The 17,725-nt window shown below is 38.2% G+C and overlaps 1 protein-coding gene across 8 annotated transcripts in view; it reads left to right on the top strand.

Moving 5' to 3' along the window:
* The window catches only part of ARHGAP24 (Rho GTPase activating protein 24), a 671,369-nt gene that overhangs the window by 599,080 nt on the left and 54,564 nt on the right, over positions 1-17,725 (top strand). For 7 of the 8 annotated variants that reach the window (XM_058719598.1, XM_058719596.1, XM_058719597.1 and 4 more), the window contains one exon: positions 518-640. In XM_058719598.1, the coding sequence (XP_058575581.1) occupies positions 518-640 (123 nt within the window). Of the gene's footprint in view, positions 1-517; positions 641-6,860; positions 7,826-17,725 lie in introns of those variants that run through there. The other variant, XM_058719599.1, reaches the window with a different exon arrangement.

Here is a 17,725-nt window from a genome sequence, read left to right as displayed (position 1 = left end):
TGGGAGCAGAGCCTTATTTTCCAGGATGGAGGAATACAGGAGGACCTCTGGGTCAAAAGTTTTACATGTGGTTCTTTTCCCTTTCCTAGAGCTCCCCTGCTTACCCATGATGTCCTGGTGGCCTCACTGTGTGTGGACTAAGAAGTACTTAGACTGCTCAGCACTTGCTTCCAATGAATATCCAGACTCTGTGGATTATTTCTCCATCTTTCATTTTGCTTTGCCAATTCTACTTGTTCAACAGTGCAGTGTGAATAGATTGGATTATAAGTTAATGCAGACCTATGGACTGTTGCTAGGACAAAAAGGCAGGCTTTGTTTGGGGAATGACATTTGTCCTCCAGTTTTCTCCTGGAAACATAAGAGCCTTTCCTTTTTAAGCAGATTTTTTTTTTCATACTGAAGCCATGGTAAATATTTCCAATTGATTGGGTAGGCACAGTGTACATTTCAGGGACTCCTGCTGCTGATGAAGAAACTTCAGCCGAGCATACACTCATGTGTTACTGTCTTATAGGAGGCGATCGAGATCGGATGACAGCAAACCATGAGAGCTACCTCCTTATGGCGAGCACCCAGAATGATATGGAAGACTGGGTTAAGTCCATCCGTCGAGTCATATGGGGACCTTTTGGTGGAGGTGAGTATATACAGAATCATGGAAAAACAGAAAGGTCAGCCAAACCTATTCACCCTTTCTCTGCTCCCAGTTGATGTTATTATCAGTTCCTATTTTCAAATGGATGAGTGTTAAAATAAATAGTAAATTATACCATATTATTGTTAAGGTATATATGTAAGTAACTCCCAGAAGTTAAATTTAGATCAAATATCAATAACTGATCTTTTTCTATGAATATCTTGAATTATAAAAAGGGATGATATGGGTTTTTTTTTTAATTTTTCCATTTCACTAACAATAAATAGTTATGGGAATGATACTATAATATAGATTAGTTAAGACCCTGCAGATATGGGGCAAAGCATTTTTGACTAGGATCTTTGGAAGGGGTCGTAGCCCCAAGATGCACAGCAATATCAAAGAAGAATAGCAATGCTCTAGATGATAATCCACTGATTACTAGATTAAAAAAAATGCTTTGTGATCTGACAAGTGTTTGTGGATGTGATAAGTTTTTAAAAATCTTAGTTAATATAGTTTTGAGAATGTGCCATGTGAAGAATAAACTAACTGGTGCTGTAAATAGAACTAAAAGGAGGAAGAAAGGGTAAAAGAAATAATCTTTGTCTATCAAGGAATATAAAAGAGATAAAATAGATAAGCAGATATAATGTAAACAGAAAAATTATTTAAAGTAAAAATTCAGTACTGGAAACCAAATCAAGAAGAACTCAAAAAAATTTATCTATAGCCAACATGCACTCCCAAAATGTAAAGCCTAATTATTTTATGTGGATGTAGTTAAAGTAAATTATATTAAATCAAATTCATATTTAGCAAACCAATTATAATTCTAATATTTATTTTATATTCTCTTTTGTGTATTGGCAGCACCCTGAATTCAGAAGTGATTCTTTTTTCCCTTAATATATTAGATACTTCTTAGGCTGACTCCCCATTCTACATCTTAGAATAACTTCAAAGGTGTACTTTAAAAAGCTGGAAAGTTAGGTTTTACCAGGTGAATGATACATGTCTGGAAATTGTCTGTTTTCTAACAGTGTCTTCTGTTGGGCAAGGAGGAGGTTCCTAACCAGGGCAACTATTCATCCCAGTTTGCCTGGTAACAGTCTGGTTTACAACTGTTGTCCCAAGATAATTATTGATAGGGCTGTTTTTCATTTTCTTGATGTCCTAGTTTGGGTGGCAACTTATATGGTCACCCTATTCATATACTAAAATGGCTAGTAAATGACTGTGTAAATCATTTGAAAAGTCCTGTGGGATGAGACCCCCCCCCCCACCGGCTACAACATTAGTGGCTCATGATTATTATTGAGAGGTGTACTCAGTCACTGTCATTTCTAACGGCTCTCTTCCCCCCTGCTATCAAATTTCTGGGGCTTCTGAGTTAAGGGATTCCCTTAATGTCTGCTGAAGGAGGTATTTTTGTTCAGGGATTATATCCATCAAGTGTGCTATTCTCTCCCTTTCTTCCTCGTCCATCTGTCCCTTTCTTAAGAGAAATGAATGAGATCCAATTAGCTTTATCAAATCAGTGGCCACAGGAGTTCCCACCAGCCCAGGAGTCCCAGAAGTTATCCCAGTGGGACTAGACAACAGCTCTGAGCTGTATGTAAGTCTTCAAATTTATGAACTTGGAAGGGATGCTCTAGTAGTTGATAGGTTTATATACAGTAGTCCCCCTCATCTGCAGTTTCACTTTCCATAGTTTTTAGTTATTCGTGGCCTACCACTGTCCAGAAGCAGATAATACTCCTTCTGACCTATTGTCAGAAGGTCAATAGTAGCCTAATAGTGTGTCACGGTACATATGTCATTCACCCCACTTCATCTTATCACATAGGCATTTTACCATCTCACATCATCGCAAGAAGGGTGAGTACAGTACAAGATATTTTGAGAAGAAGCAACCACCTTTATTACAGTATTGTTATAATTATTCTATTTTATTGTTAATTATTATTTTTAATCTCTCACTGTGCTCAATTTTTAAATCAAACTTTATCATGAGTATGTATCTATAGTAAATAACATAGCATGTGTAAAGTTCAGGCATCCATCCACTGGGAGTCTTGGAACATGTTTCCCATGGATAACAAGGGACTACTGTACCTTATCTTATGGAATGAGCTTCAGGGATTTCATAAGTGCTTGATTGAAATTTACTTGTAAAGACCTATATTTTAGCATAGAACACTTACCATAGAAACAATGCTCCTATAAAAAAATTTCTACCCTTTTTGTTTAACTGAAGAGTGTTATGAGATTGCAAGACAAGCTTTTAAAGTACTCATTTACTTTACAATAAATCCTTTGTGATTTAACTGAACGTTAGAATTTTTAAAAGTTAATACAGAATATAGAACCAAACTAAATATTGACATTGATAAAAGATCACAACTGTCACCTATAATCTAGGGTTTCAAATGTTTGTATTAACATACCCCCTCCCTGCTCTTTGATTGAATTTTAAAGAAATATTAAAAATTTGAGTTTCAAACACATTTATATAACTGGAAACTCTTTTATCTATCTTATCTATTAGGAGTCCACTTAACATTTCATTGAAAATATGTTTTTTACTGATAAAGAATATTTTAAAACCACTGTTTCAGTTCAGTGCCACATTTTGTGGATTAGGTCATTGGGACCCAGGTAGGGTGAGTAACTTGACAAATGTCAGCCACACTATGAATAACAGAACTAGGAAGACAACCCATGGCCTCTGGCTTGTGGGCTTCCTCCTGCTTTCTTGTGCAATAGTGTGACCTATTACCTCTACTGTGGGATTAACAAACCCACAATCACAAGCCCATGCCTTTCTGATAATAAAACTTGCACTGGTACTTACTGGTACATGAAAACAAAACAAAAAAAAAATTAAATTGTAATAATTAAAGTAAATATGTTTTTTTCAAGTCCTTCAAAAATACCTGAATTGATATCACCAAGAAAGTGAAAATGTAACCAACAGATTGGGAGGAGGTAGGTATTTCCGGATGATATATCTAATAATGAACTTGGATCCAGAACTTATAATGAACTCTTACAACTCAGTATTAAAGAGAAATTAAAAATTGGAATCAGTTTGACTCCATTAAAAGATGAGCAAAGAATCTGAATAAACATTTCTCCAAGGAAAACATGCAAATGGCCAAAAAGCACATGAAAAAATGCTCAGTCATTAGTCATCTGGGAAATGCAAATCAAAATCACAATGAGATAACACTTAATGCCCACTAAGATGGCTAGAGTCAAAAAGTCCAATAATAAGTATCGATGAGGATGTGAAGAAATCAAATGGCTCCTATGTTGCTAATCGGACTGTAAAATGGTACAGCTGCTTTGGAAAAGAGTCTGGCAGTTCCTCAATCAATTAAATGCAGAAGTATCATATGACCAGCACCCCTTGATAGATATATACCCAAGAGAAATGAAAACATATGTCCACACAGAAGCTTGTACATGAATATTTATAGCAGCATTATTGCCAAAAAGTGGGAACACAGCCAAAAAGTGGGAACACCCAAATGTCCGTGTAGTATATCTACACCAGGGATTATTATGCAGTCATTAAAAAAGGAATAAGGTACTACTACATGCTACAATGTGAATAAACCTTGAAAACATCATGCTAAGTAGAAGAAGCCAATCACAAAAGGCTACATAGCATATGATTCTGTTCATATGAAAATACAGAACAGGGAAAGCGAGACACAGACAGGAGATTAATGGTCACTTAGTGCTGGGATAGGAATGTTGGAGGGGATGGGTGATAGCCCACGATGTGGGATCTCTTTTTGAGGTGATGAAAATATTCTAAAACTGTTGATGGTTGTATATATCTGTGAATATGGTGGAAATCATTGAATTGTACACTTGAAATGGATAAATTCTATGATATGTGAATTATATTTCAGAAAAGCTGTTAAAAATATCCTCAACTGCTGTAATTGCTTTTCATAAGAAAATATATCTCTCCTCCCTAAATTATGGAACCCAAGCCTGTTAATCCTGAACAAAGACTTCATAGATTCTAATCTCCCTCCCAACATTTAAATATTGCTATGGTCACTGATTAAATGGTATCTGTAAAGACATTTGGAAGGTGACGTATCACTCTGATTTATAATTTCTGTATACCACCTTTGGATACATTTTTAATGTGTTTATTTTAAAAAGGGCATTGCATTACCTATACTGCCGTTTCACAACATATGTTTTAAAAAGTTAAAGTTTTTCATGAGACACCTAAGCTAATTTTTGTTCAGGCTGCATAGATATGTAAAATATTCCGTTTTTACCATTACAATAATAAGACATTTTATTAAAAATAGGAGACACCGAAGGAGATTGCCAAACTTTCAGTCTCTTAGAAATGAAAAACTATTATGTGAAAATCATGGCTTTGGAACTACAGGTCTTTTCTTTTTATTTAATAAAGAAAACCTAAAACAGATAATCAGATAAGAGAAGGGAACCAATGGAAATGGAGTGAACATTCACTTAACAACCTAACCTGATAACAAAATTCAGTATTGAATCTAGATACTTCAGCTTTGTGTTATCGGCTTAAAACCAATTGTAAACAGTTGCTTCCCCATTGGTAATGCTGAGAGGCATATGGTTTCTGCCTAAAAGTTAAATCCAAAAGTTAGGATGTCGAAATATTTATTTAGCTTTGGGAAAGTTTAAGGGTTTTGTTTTGCTTGTTTGTTTACTTTTTTTACAGTTTTGTTGTTGTTGTTGCTGTTGCTGTTTTACAATTATTTTCCATTGTTTTGGGGTTAATATATATGGAAGTACCAAGCACAGGATCTAGGAAGAGTGTGAATCCATTGAGTGTTCATTAGGTCTGAGTGGTTTGCCTAAGTTTAGCTACTAACAAAATTAGGTTCCTCCTGTATTTCTGTCTCCTTACAAAAAAAGTTGAGTCAGAGACCCATCGATGCAGTAAAAGTACTGAATGTGAATAATCCACATGATGAATAACTGGCATGCAGTCAAGCAGGGGTTAATTAGGAAACAATGTGGTCTTGCCTCTGACATAGACAGCTGTGTGATCTTGGATAAGGGGTATTTACCCCGGACTTTCAGTTTCCTTGTTTGTGAAATAAGAAAATTAGACAAAACCATTTTAACTGCGATTCGTTCCAGCTCCAGAGTCCTGGGGTTACATGTGTTCGCTCCATGCCAGTACTCAGGTCAGTGAAGTTTGCGGCTGGCGAGGTGTTTCCCAGTCTGGCATTGTCACTGTCTTGTTTATACTGAGTTACACTGTGTGCTTCCTTATTTTTCTAGTAGCAGTGACGCTGAAGGGAAAAACAAGTGTGAAACATAGGAAAGAAATAACCACTAATGATTCCTTCAGTGACAAACCATAACCAATCTGGGCATGCTGGTCAGAGTAATGATTTTTCTAAAGGGAGTACCTTTGTAGTATCCTCAGTTTTGTAGTGTTCCTGTCAAATGGCTAGAAAGGCACGCAGAGACCTTTGGGGGTCAGTTGGGGTTAAAGCACTAGCATTCCACATCTGCTCATGGAACAGCCAGGTGGATGAATGATTAACTCAGTGAGTAAATTGTTCGGTGGGTGGGATTGAGAGTATGGGTAGACATGGAGTCTGGGGTGGAGAGGGTGCATGCCAAGAGCAGAGGAGAAAGTTGAAAACAGGATTGGTTTTCAAACCATAACCAGAGAAATATATGTATGTATAAATATGTATAAACACACACACACATGAGTTGAGTTGACTTGTTTTATGATAATTGTACCTGCAAGTTCTCTGTTACCAGATTGAGAATATTTTTCTATTTCAGACACACACGTACGTACCAGTACAGACACATATGTTTTAGTGATATGCACATTTAAATCAGCACTCACAAATAGATTCAGTCGGAAAATCTCTGAAAAAGTCTTGTATAGGAAGAGAATAAATGCAGGAAGGAGGGGGCGCAAGTTCACCCCCTTGGGGTTGGTTTGGTGCTGTTTTATTTCTGGAGGGGCTGAGGCAGCCAGCTCTCAAGGAGCTGCACAGACAAGGGCAGAGAAGTCAATACCAAGTCAGACGAAGAAGAAAGGGGTTCACAGGCTGTGTGGCATTCTCCCTCCTCCCCTCATACTGCTGTGACTGCACCTGCTGCATGTGACCGGCGGGCACTGAAGGCGGTCGCAGCCACGGTGACGGAGGCAGCCGAGGCTGTGCCAGCTCCCGCCCAGCCCTCATTCAGAAAAGGGGAGACGGAGCAGGAGGAGGGGGAGGAGAGGCTCCCTGCAGAGCTGCCTCCACCACGGATCCAAGGAGGCTGCTTGGAATGGGCACTCAACTGTCCTGACGTGGCGATTCCCTCGGGAGCCCTGGGAGTTTGAAGACAGACGGGAAAAGGGAGAAGCCTGCAGAGAGCATCAAAGGATGAGGGGTGCTGTAAAAGGAACAGGGGAGTCCTTTGAAAAGAACCTATCATGCACTGAAATGCTTTCTGGAGAAGGTGCCATTATTTGCTTCCCCTTTCGCTCAGATGAAAGGAGCCAGCAAGGACCGTCCTGAAGTATTCCTCAGGGGCCTTTTTGTCATTGTTCCTTTTATTCCCCTTGCACACGACTATTTGCTGACCTTTCCAGAGGAATCTCAGTCCCCTCAGTTCCAGCTGAGAAGACAGTTCTTAATAATAAAAAAAAACCAAAAAACAAAAAAAACCAAAAACCAAAAACAACAAAACAAAACAAAACAAAACAATTCCTGCTGTTTGAATGGAAGGTGCGGCTGGCTACCGTTCTTTTTGCTGTGACATTTTGGAATGTCTGCAGAAACTTAAAACAAAACACCCAAATCTTAAAGCTCCTTGGATTAGGCAAGAGAAAAGGAAGTTTTTGCCAAAAGAGAAGTAAATGAGAGGTGGTAACTTATCCCTGATCTGGGACCTGGATGATCAAAGCCTTCAAGTTCTAGGAATCAGCACTTCAGCCCTAACAAATAAACATGAGAAGGAGTGGCCGTGGGGTATCACACAGAGGCAGGTTTTAAAGGAAGCCTGGAACTGATTCAGAACTTCGGGCCTGTATGATGCCTGAAGACCGAAATACTGGGGGACGCCCCTCAGGTGCCTTAGCGTCAACTCCGTTCATTCCTAAAACTACATACAGAAGAATCAAACGGTGTTTTAGTTTTCGGAAAGGTAGGTAGATGATCTGTTAATGTCCATTTAAAAAATATACAAATATTCTGTGGTGCTTTAAGGTCAGTTTATGTTCAGATAAAATGGGACTTTGAAAACCAAGAGCTTAGAACTGTACAAGAGTGATTTATGTATGTCTCTGCTTGTCGAGAGCTTAGAACTGTACAGGAGTGATTTATCTGTGTCTCTGCTTGTCTATATTTATTTTTCAAGGTTCGTATTGATCTGTTTATGATGGTGAATGGGCCAGATAGGTGGGGCTTAAAGAATGATAGGCCTATAGGGATCACCTTGACTGATGGAAAACCAAGCAAGCCCGCCTGGCCATTCTGAGAGGAGGGGCCAAGGCTACCATGGGCTGTTCTCAGCCCCAAACCAAGCAGCCATGTTGTTACTTCTTGAAATCGATCCCTCTCAGGCCCTTGTTCTCTACTCCCATCACATTGCTTTGGTTCTGGCTGCCTGTGCTTGCCTCACCTCCCCTGCTGAGAAAATTTTAATAATCAGATGATCTGTAGTGACCCCTTTTCAGGAGCCTTTCAACCATATTGACTAACACTGATTAGAAATAGGAGTCACCTTGACTTTCCAAATATATCAAAAGGCAGCATTGGGAGAGGCCAAAGATAGGAGCTATAAGGTACAAGAAGTGGGAAAATATTTAACAATTTCTGATCAATAAAAGAGGCTAAGAATTTCAGAATTGATTTGTGCAGAGGGAGTTAAAGAGTACTCATAGGTAAAATAAAATGCTTTTAGAAAACATTTCTGCATCAAAATAGTTTTAAATGACCTTTTGCTTTAAAAGTGGAATAATTAAATGAGGTGATTATTTAAACTGAAATAGGTAATTATAATTTAAAGTCATATATAGTAAGCTAATAATTTAATCAGGAGCAGACATGAGTAACATCTAAAGTTCTTTCTCCCTTTTTTCTTTGATCTGCTACCTATTAACCCTTTCTACTTAGTAACCAACAGAAGAGAGAAGAAAACAAAGTAAGAAAAAAACGCTTGTGTAAAGCAAAATATAGCAGGAACTTTTAAGATTAAACCTTGTTCTTTCTGAGTCCTTCCCTTTGAGCACTTGAGATCTGCCTATGATCATTATCATACATTATTAGCAAGGAATTCAGGTATTCATTTATATTCCTCTCTCATTCACAAAGGTAATTAAGTGAGAGATACTTGTCTCATATTTTATAGATCTATAGAGATTTCAACGTTACTGTTAAGACTGCATCATTGACAGAGAATTTGATAACAATAGAAACTGAGAAAAGCTAGGGAGTAATTGCTTAAGGACATGTTCTCGTTTTCTAGCTCTTCCTGCTCTCAGCAACTAAATTGAGTTTATCCAAACTCACAGAGAAAGTCTACTTTTACAGCCTATTGCTGCTCATTTGTAACATGAGATGTTCTGGGGGCAATTAATATATCTTTGAAGCACATGGCAAGATGTTTTTGACCTTTCTCCACCTCCTCTCCAATAGTGGAGTATAGCCTGTCTTCAAGGATCCTGACTAAGACTGCTGATCATGCCCTCTTCCCAACAAGGGAAGGCATTGCCTGCAAAGAGAATCCCCATGGGCTGGCAAATGGCACCCACAGGAGTGGGTTCTATCTATCTGTCGTCTCCTGTGGGTTAATTTTAAACTATTGTCCTTTTCTATGCAAAGTCTTAGTAACCTGAGGAATGTTTAGCATGTGAGTCAAGGATTAACAGATTTCTAATTTACAAAACCGTATTCTGGTTTCTGTCAGAACCATAAAGGAGGGGAGGAACAGGAAGCATCAAGCCGTTTTAAGTTTCCTTCCCTTTTAGCCAGAGCCAGTGGCACACCAGCCTCTTGTTCCCTGGCTGCAGGACGACAATTATGCAGAGAGGCTCTGGGAGAGAAGCTGCTTCTGTGTGTGCAGCACTAATCACTCCAGCCTGCAGTGGCGTGACTCACTGGGGGGGGGAAGGGGGGGAGGGAGGGGTTTACATCTTTGTTTAAGGTTCTGCATGGAAAAGAATGAACTTCTCTTTCAATCCTGGGTCCCTAAACCATGTTACCTTAAGAAGAGAGTGTTCTTTTGTGCTTTGTTTAATCCCCTGGGCACTCAAGTAGTTGGAGAAGTGGACCTGTTTCTGCGTTCCTCAACCAAGCCTGTTGGAGAGCATCAGCTTAAGTTATTTCAATGAAAGTAAAAGGGGGAGTGCATGATTCATGGAAAAGCACCCAGAAGCAAAGAATGCTGATGTGTCTGCTTTTCCTGATCCACATTTAAAGCATATTTTTTTTACCGTTGTCAGGGGTAGGCCAACAGCAGAGAAGACTCGCAGCTTTAGAAATGCTCTTGAATGAAGTGTGGAGTTGAGTTAAAGTTTCCAGAGGCCTGGTGATAATGGAGCCTGCATGCTGGGCAGGCTGTAACTAAATTCTCAAGGTTGCTTTCTCTTCCAGACCCCTTTGGTCCCTTACTGTCCTTTTCATCTCTCCATTTCTTTGTCTGGGTACTAATAAAGATCACTGAAAATGCTTTCCCAGTGGTTTTAAAAATGTAGGAACTGATAAACATCTATTAGGCAGGATGCTGGGGGGATAGCAGTGCTTTGGATTTATGTTCTGGAGAGATAATGGTTACAATGTTTTTTTATCCTGTTGATTTTGAAACTGTGTATGTAATTTTTTTTTTTTTTTTTACCTCTGTAAGACTAATGTGTGATATGCAAAGCAGCGTAAGCAACTTTTGATTACCAACTACTTTGGTTCCTGAATGTTAGTGTTAATTTCTAGTCACAATAGGGCAGCTAGCTAGTTTAAGGATGTTATGCTCATGGGACACACTGGAGGAAACTCTATATCTTGTTTTTGTTTGTGTGTTTGATTTCCTGAGTTGCTCTGTCTTAGAGATAAGTTATCATTAATTATCTAGAGCTTTCCCCTACACCGTAACCAGTCATGAAACTGTTGCTTCTTCCTTCTTCATAGACTTCCAGCTCCTTTTATGTTTCCTTCACCTGAGTTCTCTGTGCCTTTATTGCTTCATGCGCACAACTTATTTCAACCTAAGAAATGGCTCTTCAAGACAGCATCCATCCTCACTTGTTTCCAACCTAATGTTCTTCACAAATTCCTACAACACACAGGCTATTTGTAAAGCATTGACCAGTTGGTATTCCTGAAATAGTACTCTCAAACATCGTCCTATGACTCAAACATTTTTTTTAAGTTTATTTATTTATTTTCAGAGAGAGAGAGAGCAGGAGAAGACAGAGAGAAAATTCCAATTCATGACCTGAGCCGAGACCAAGAGTCAGACACTTAACCAACTAAGGCACCCAGGCACCCCTCAAACATTTTGATGCGTCCCTATTGCTCCCAGGAGGAACTCCTAACTGTTTCGTGTAATTATCAAGGCCTTATAACCACATCCATCTATTCCCAGGAGAATAAACTCCCAATTCCCCAGACTGTCCCACTCTTTCTTTCTAAACATATATCTTGTGCCAGGCCTTTCCTTTTTTTTTCATTATGCTATGACACTCTCTCTCTCTGCTGTCTGTTCAAACTTTGTACTTCCTTCTAGACATTGCTGGGTCTTATTTCTTCATCAAGCCTTCTTTATTGACCCAAGCCTTCTGTGTAACCTGTATATTTCTTAAATGCTGACACCTGACTGCCTTATCTTCCTAGCCATCTTGAAGTGCTTTATACACATTTAGGGGTGCCTGGGTGGCTCAGTCAGTTAAGCATCCAACTCTTGATTTCAGCTCAGGTCATGATCTCACAGTTCGTGGGTTTGAGCCTGCTTCAGGCTCTGTGCTGATATCATGGACCCTACTTGGGATTCTCTCTCTCTGCCCCTCCCCTGCTTGTGCTCTCTTTCTCTCAAAATAATAAATAAGTGAATATTTTTTTAAAGTGCTTTATACACATTAGTGGTAAAAGATAGATGATAAATAGATGATAGAGATAGAGATAGATGGAGATAGAGCTACACATAGACGTAGACATAGACAGAGATTTGTTTACTTCTTCCCAGAGTAAAGAATGGCAATAGGCCTATTCAATTAAGGATTCAAGGTTTCTTGCAAATTGGTGAAGTTCAGTATTGTTATGTATCTTTTCCTACAGGTCCATAAGCAATAATGAATTAAAATAGGCTGTCTTTGTCATGGTTATGAATAAAACCAACATTTTCTTTGAAGTTTATTGTATGTTGTATATATTGTAATCTCATTTATGGAAATTGATTTGTCCAAGAGAATGCTGCTATCTAAATCTGTATAATTTTAAATGGTGCTATGTATGAGTTAGCTCATTAATTCATAATATCAAAATTTTATGGAGCATGTACCAAGTTATTCTGGAGTTGAGTAGGCAAAAAGGTTGCCTTGAATCTATGAGTTCACATACTCCTTGGAGATAAAGGAACATAAATAATTACTCTGTGAAAAGCACTACAACAAATCATACATAAAGGCTAAGGAGTTCATGAACAAAAGACTGACCATGGTCTTATCTGGAATGGCAGTGATTCATCTGCACTATATAAAATCAGATTTAATAATCAAGATAGAAATCAGATTGAGACATTTTCTCCATATCATCCTAAGAGAGTGGTCAGTATGCCTATGGGAAAAAAAAATGACTACATTGAATTAATGTAACATAGTGTAAAAGGAAGACTTTTAGAATGGTACAGACCTGTGTTTGTATCCCTAGACCTGCCACTTTTTAGATGTGTGTCCTCAGGTCACCTAGCATCTCTGAATCAGTTTGTAGAAGGGAAGTCTCCTTGCAGAATACGTGTGAGTGGTCAAATAAGAAAATACATGTAAATTGCATGTCTTGGTCTACTGGTGTGAGATCTAGGCCACTGGGCCACTATGCTGACATTATTACACTTCTTAGGTTTTCTAAGTCTTTCTTTTTCCCCTTCCTTCTCCACTCTGACTACAAAAAGAGTCATGATTCTATGGGACACCTGGGTGGCTCAGTTGGTTAATCGTTCGACTTCAGCTTAGGTCATGATCTCAGGATTTGTGAGTTCGAGCCCCACATCAGGCTCTATGCTGACAGCTCAGAGCCTGGAACCTGCTTTGGATTCTGTGTCTTCCTATCTCTCTGTCCCTCCCCTGCTAACACTCTGTCTCTGTCTGTCTCTCAAAAATGAATAAACGTTAAAAAAATTTAAAAAAAATTGTACCAAACATTCGCTGGTTATTATAGACTCAGACCTCCTTGGATTACAAGTTTACTATCCATATAAGATTTTTTGGTTACTTAGAAAGTGTTGGCGACAGACCGAAGTAAACTTTGGCTCTTTGTTTCCTAGTTCTGGACTAAATTGGATGTCTTTTATTTTGATTGTGTATAAATGACTTAGCTCATTAATTCATAATATCAAAATTTTATGCAGCATGTACCAAGTGATTCTGGAGTTGAGTAGGCAGAGTTGTGTGTCCCCTCTAAATTCCTGTGTTGAAAACCAAATGGTATTAGGAAGTGATTTGGTCGTGAGAGTGGCACTCTTATGAATAGGATCAGTGCCTTGCTTGGTAAAAGGGCTCCAGAGAGCTCTTTTGCTCCTTCCTATGCTGTCACTTGAGAATGCAACCAGAAATGGATAGTTTGCAACCCAGAAGAGGGCTGTCCCCAGAACCCAACTGTACTGGTCTGATCTCAGACTTCCAGCCTCCAGAACTGTGAGAAATAAATTTCGGTTGTGTAAAAACTACTCAGACAGTGTATAAGCTACTGACTGTTCTGTAACAGCAGCCTGACTGCACTAAGACACACAGACAACTCTCTTGTTTATGTCCCTGGAACTTAATACCAAAGTGGGTAAGAATGGAGGGCTCCATAAATGTCTGTGAAATTAATGTGTGCATTAAAACAAAACACTTGCTCAGTGATGGAAATGAGTGAATAATTCCAATGTAAAATGACATTCATCAGTAATTCTCAGGCTGTGGCACTGATATCTATAAAATCCTGAAAACAAAACAAAACAAAAAAGCTGTGGTGTGCTGATGAAAAGCCAGAAGTTAAACAACTTTTCAGTTATTACTCAAATGCCCTGCTGTCAGTGATTTTTTCCGATTTCCACCCTTTTCTTCCTAGAGATAATTAAGCCATATAGAGAATTTGCTTTTACTTATCCTTCTGCTTACTGCAATCCTGCTGCAGAATAAGTCTTGGTGTCAGCAGGTTTATAACAATTTTCATTTAAAAGTGAACATTCAACCATGATATATAGACAAATCAAAATAAAAGTCATTCAATTTAGTCCAGAACTGAGAAACAAAGACAGCCAAAGTTTACCTCAGTCTGTTGCCAATACCTTCTAAGTAATCAAAAAATCTTACATGGATAGAAAACTTGTAATCCAAGGAGGTCCAAATCTATAATAACCAGTGAATGTTTGGTAGAATATTGAGTCTTTTTGTACTCAGAGTGGAGAAGGAAGGGAAAAAAGAAAGGTTTACAGAGTAAGTTTCCCTAGGCTGACTCATGATGGCAAAATCTACCTTCCGTAAGGATGCCTGAAGATATGATAAGTTATATTGCATTTAGGAAACAGCTAATAGTCCAGCATGCTGTTCGTGAGCAAGCAGTAGAAATGAATGTGGATATGGCCGGTGTCTGTCACACAGTGGGTGCTACCTAAACATTTGTTGATTGAATGGTGGATAAAGAAGCAGAGTTCAGATTGTGGCGACTTGGTATTTCATGGAAAAGAGTTTGGTTGGCCAATGGGCACCAAGGGAAGACATAAAGCAAAGAAATGTCATGATCCAATTTAAATGTTATGAAGATCATCATGGCAGCACTTGCCTGAAATGAGTACACTGCTCTTCGAACTCAATTAAGAAATATTACTAGGAATTTACCCAAGGGATACAGGAGTACTGATGCATAGGGGCACTTGTACCCCAATGTTTATAGCAGCACTCTCAACAATAGCCAAATTGTGGAAAGAGCCTAAATGTCCATCAACTGATGAATGGATAAAGAAATTGTGGTTTATATACACAATGGAGTACTACGTGGCAATGAGAAAGAATGAAATATGGCCCTTTGTAGCAACGTGGATGGAACTGGAGAGTGTTATGCCAAGTGAAATAAGTCATACAGAGAAAGATACCATATGTTTTCATTCTTATGTGGATCCTAAGAAACTTAACAGAAGTCTGTGAGGGAGGGGAAGGAAAAAAAAAGAGTTTAGAGAGGAAGAGAGCCAAAGCATAAGACTCTTAAAAACTGAGAACAAACTGAGGGGTGATGGGGGGTGGGAGGGAGAGGAGGGTAGGTGATGGGTATTGAGGAGGGCACCTTTTGGGATGAGCACTGGGTGTTGTATGGAAACCAATTTGACAATAAATTTCATATATTGAAAAAAAAAAAAAAGAAATATTAAAGATCTGGCCTAAAGTAGTGGCAGTGAGTTTGGAAGGGACCCATGTGGTGATTCAATTGGGATCAGGAAGGAAGGAGGAATCTAGGTTGACTCTCAGATGGAACTTCAAATGTTTGGGGGATAACTGGAACTGATAACCAAAATCAGGATTATAGGAAATAGAGCAGGTTTTCAGGAAAAGGTGACTTTGTTTAAGAAATTCTGAGTTTGGGGATGTTTTGAGATACCCATGTTGAGGTATCTCATGGGCACTTAAAAATCCAATGCTAAGGGTCACAAGAGCAGCCCAAATTGAGATACAAATCTGGGAATAATTGATAGACAGTGAGATTAAATGTCAAGCAAAGAAGTTGTGTCAAATAGAGAAAAATAGGGCTGAGGACAGAACCCAGAGGACAAATAGATTTATGATAAGTGTGTAGCAAGTAGCATAGTCAAGAAGGAGATTGATAAGAGTATTCTGGAAGGCAAGAGTTATGTAACACATGAGAAGAATAAGAGAAGAGTGGCATTGACCATTTTAAAAGAAGTGAGGCATAAAGTAATATAAAAAATAAATCTGGCTTTCAGTACTTTGGCAACTAGAAAGTTGTTGGTGACTATATAAAAAGCTCTTTTAGTAGAATGGCAATGTCAGAGTCCAAATTGCAATAGGTTGGCAAAAAGATAGAAAGTGACGAAATGGAGCCAGAGTTACAACTTAACTGAGAATCAAGGAGCAAAAATAATAAATTATTGCAAGGTACAGAAGGTCCAAGAAGGTTTGGCCTTGTGTTTGCTTATTCATTTTTAAGATGAGTGGAATTTGAATATATTTACCTTATCACACTCAGTAACTTCACAAGCTGCCTCTAGATAAAGAGTATATATATATCACACATAAAGGAGGAACCTCACACATCCTGAAGGAGATTTAGATATCTCTCTCTCTCTCTCTCTCTCTTTCTCTCCCTCTCCTCTCTCTCTTTCTCTCTCCAGTTGGAACAGCTTCTCACAGGTGTAATAAAATCACCTGTGTAATTTACTTTTTCAGTCCAGTGAAAAGTCACCTCCTTGGTGATGCTTCATGACACCATCAATGGATTTCCAAGAGAAGTACACATGATGTACCTTTATCACCCAGAAATTCCAGGGATGGTTTTGTCAGACACTGCAAAACCTTCTTAGGAATTTAAATGAACATAGCTAGAACTGTTTGCATGACTCAAAAAACAAGGTATATTCCTGTTAATCATCTACTAGTCAATGTGTCCTTTTCCCCGTGCTGCTAGTTGGAGATAGTCTTGTGACCTTTGTGCTGTCTTGTTAATCTTAAAATTTGAAGTTTCGCTGTTTCTTCAATAAAAGTCTTAAACAAAACAGCTTAAAAAATGTTCTCTAACTTTCCACACAAACAACATGCTCATAGACAACATTGATTTACATCTACCATTGTAAGACAGATGTTTGGGACATTCTATTTTCAATGCCACAAAATGGGAAGCATATGTCTATTATAACCATTTCCTAATTCTTTGCAACACCAGATTTACAGCAGTAAACGATTGTTTTTTCACAGAAATCTCTGAGTATATGTATCTATCATCTATATGCTTTAACTCTTTTGCATATTATATTGCTAAATAGTCTTAGATCTCTACATAGAGGAAATAATTTCCTTGGACAGAACGCACAAGATGTTCAGAGTTTTCCCCTCCATTTTTTTTTTCCTGACCTTCTTCAAAATTTGCATTTTTCTCAGCAGAAATCACTCCTCCTCGTGTGATGACAGAAATTTAGGTCAGAAAGCTGGTAAATAGCAAGATTTTTCCTCAATAACTCATTTTTCAGCTATTATACACACAGTGCAGTATTGTGTAATAGATACAGAATGGCTCTGAAATCCAACAGCCTTGAAGAAATCTTGGTTCCATAATTTTTTACTAGCTATGTAACATTCAGCAAATTACTTAACCTTTCTGTGCTTCAGTCCTTTCCTTGGTAAAATAGTGTTGCCCACCTCAGAGTGCTGTGAGCTTTTTAAATGAGAGAAATACTGGTAAACCACTTGTATCCATGCCTGGAATACATAAGTACATCTTAGCTGTTAGAACTCTCTATGGCACAGAAAAGGTACTCTATTTTATTCATTTTTAGAATTTACTAATATTTTAAATTACTAGAAAATGAAGACATATGATAATTGTGATTAAATAAAGAGGAAGAAGACTAGTATTCGGGAATGAGCGAAGGTTTAAGGCTGAATAAATCTGAATATGGACTTTCATTCTGACACTTGGTGTTGTGTAACTAACCTTGGGCTATTTGTTTAATCCCCAATTTCCTCATATATAAAATAGTTACCTTACATATTTATTATTAAAATAAGAGAATATATGTCAAAACTTAGTATATAATAAGTACTAAATAAATGGAAAGATGTTAGGGCTTTTGGCATTAAGTTTCTTGCTATACTTCTTAAGTATATGCTTACCACAACTGCAAGGC

The sequence above is a fragment of the Neofelis nebulosa genome, chromosome 3 (assembly GCF_028018385.1).
Source record: "Neofelis nebulosa isolate mNeoNeb1 chromosome 3, mNeoNeb1.pri, whole genome shotgun sequence".
Taxonomy (NCBI): Eukaryota; Metazoa; Chordata; class Mammalia; order Carnivora; family Felidae; genus Neofelis; species Neofelis nebulosa.
The sequence above is the reverse complement of the archived record's forward strand: the minus strand, read 5'-3'. Positions and strand labels throughout refer to the sequence as shown.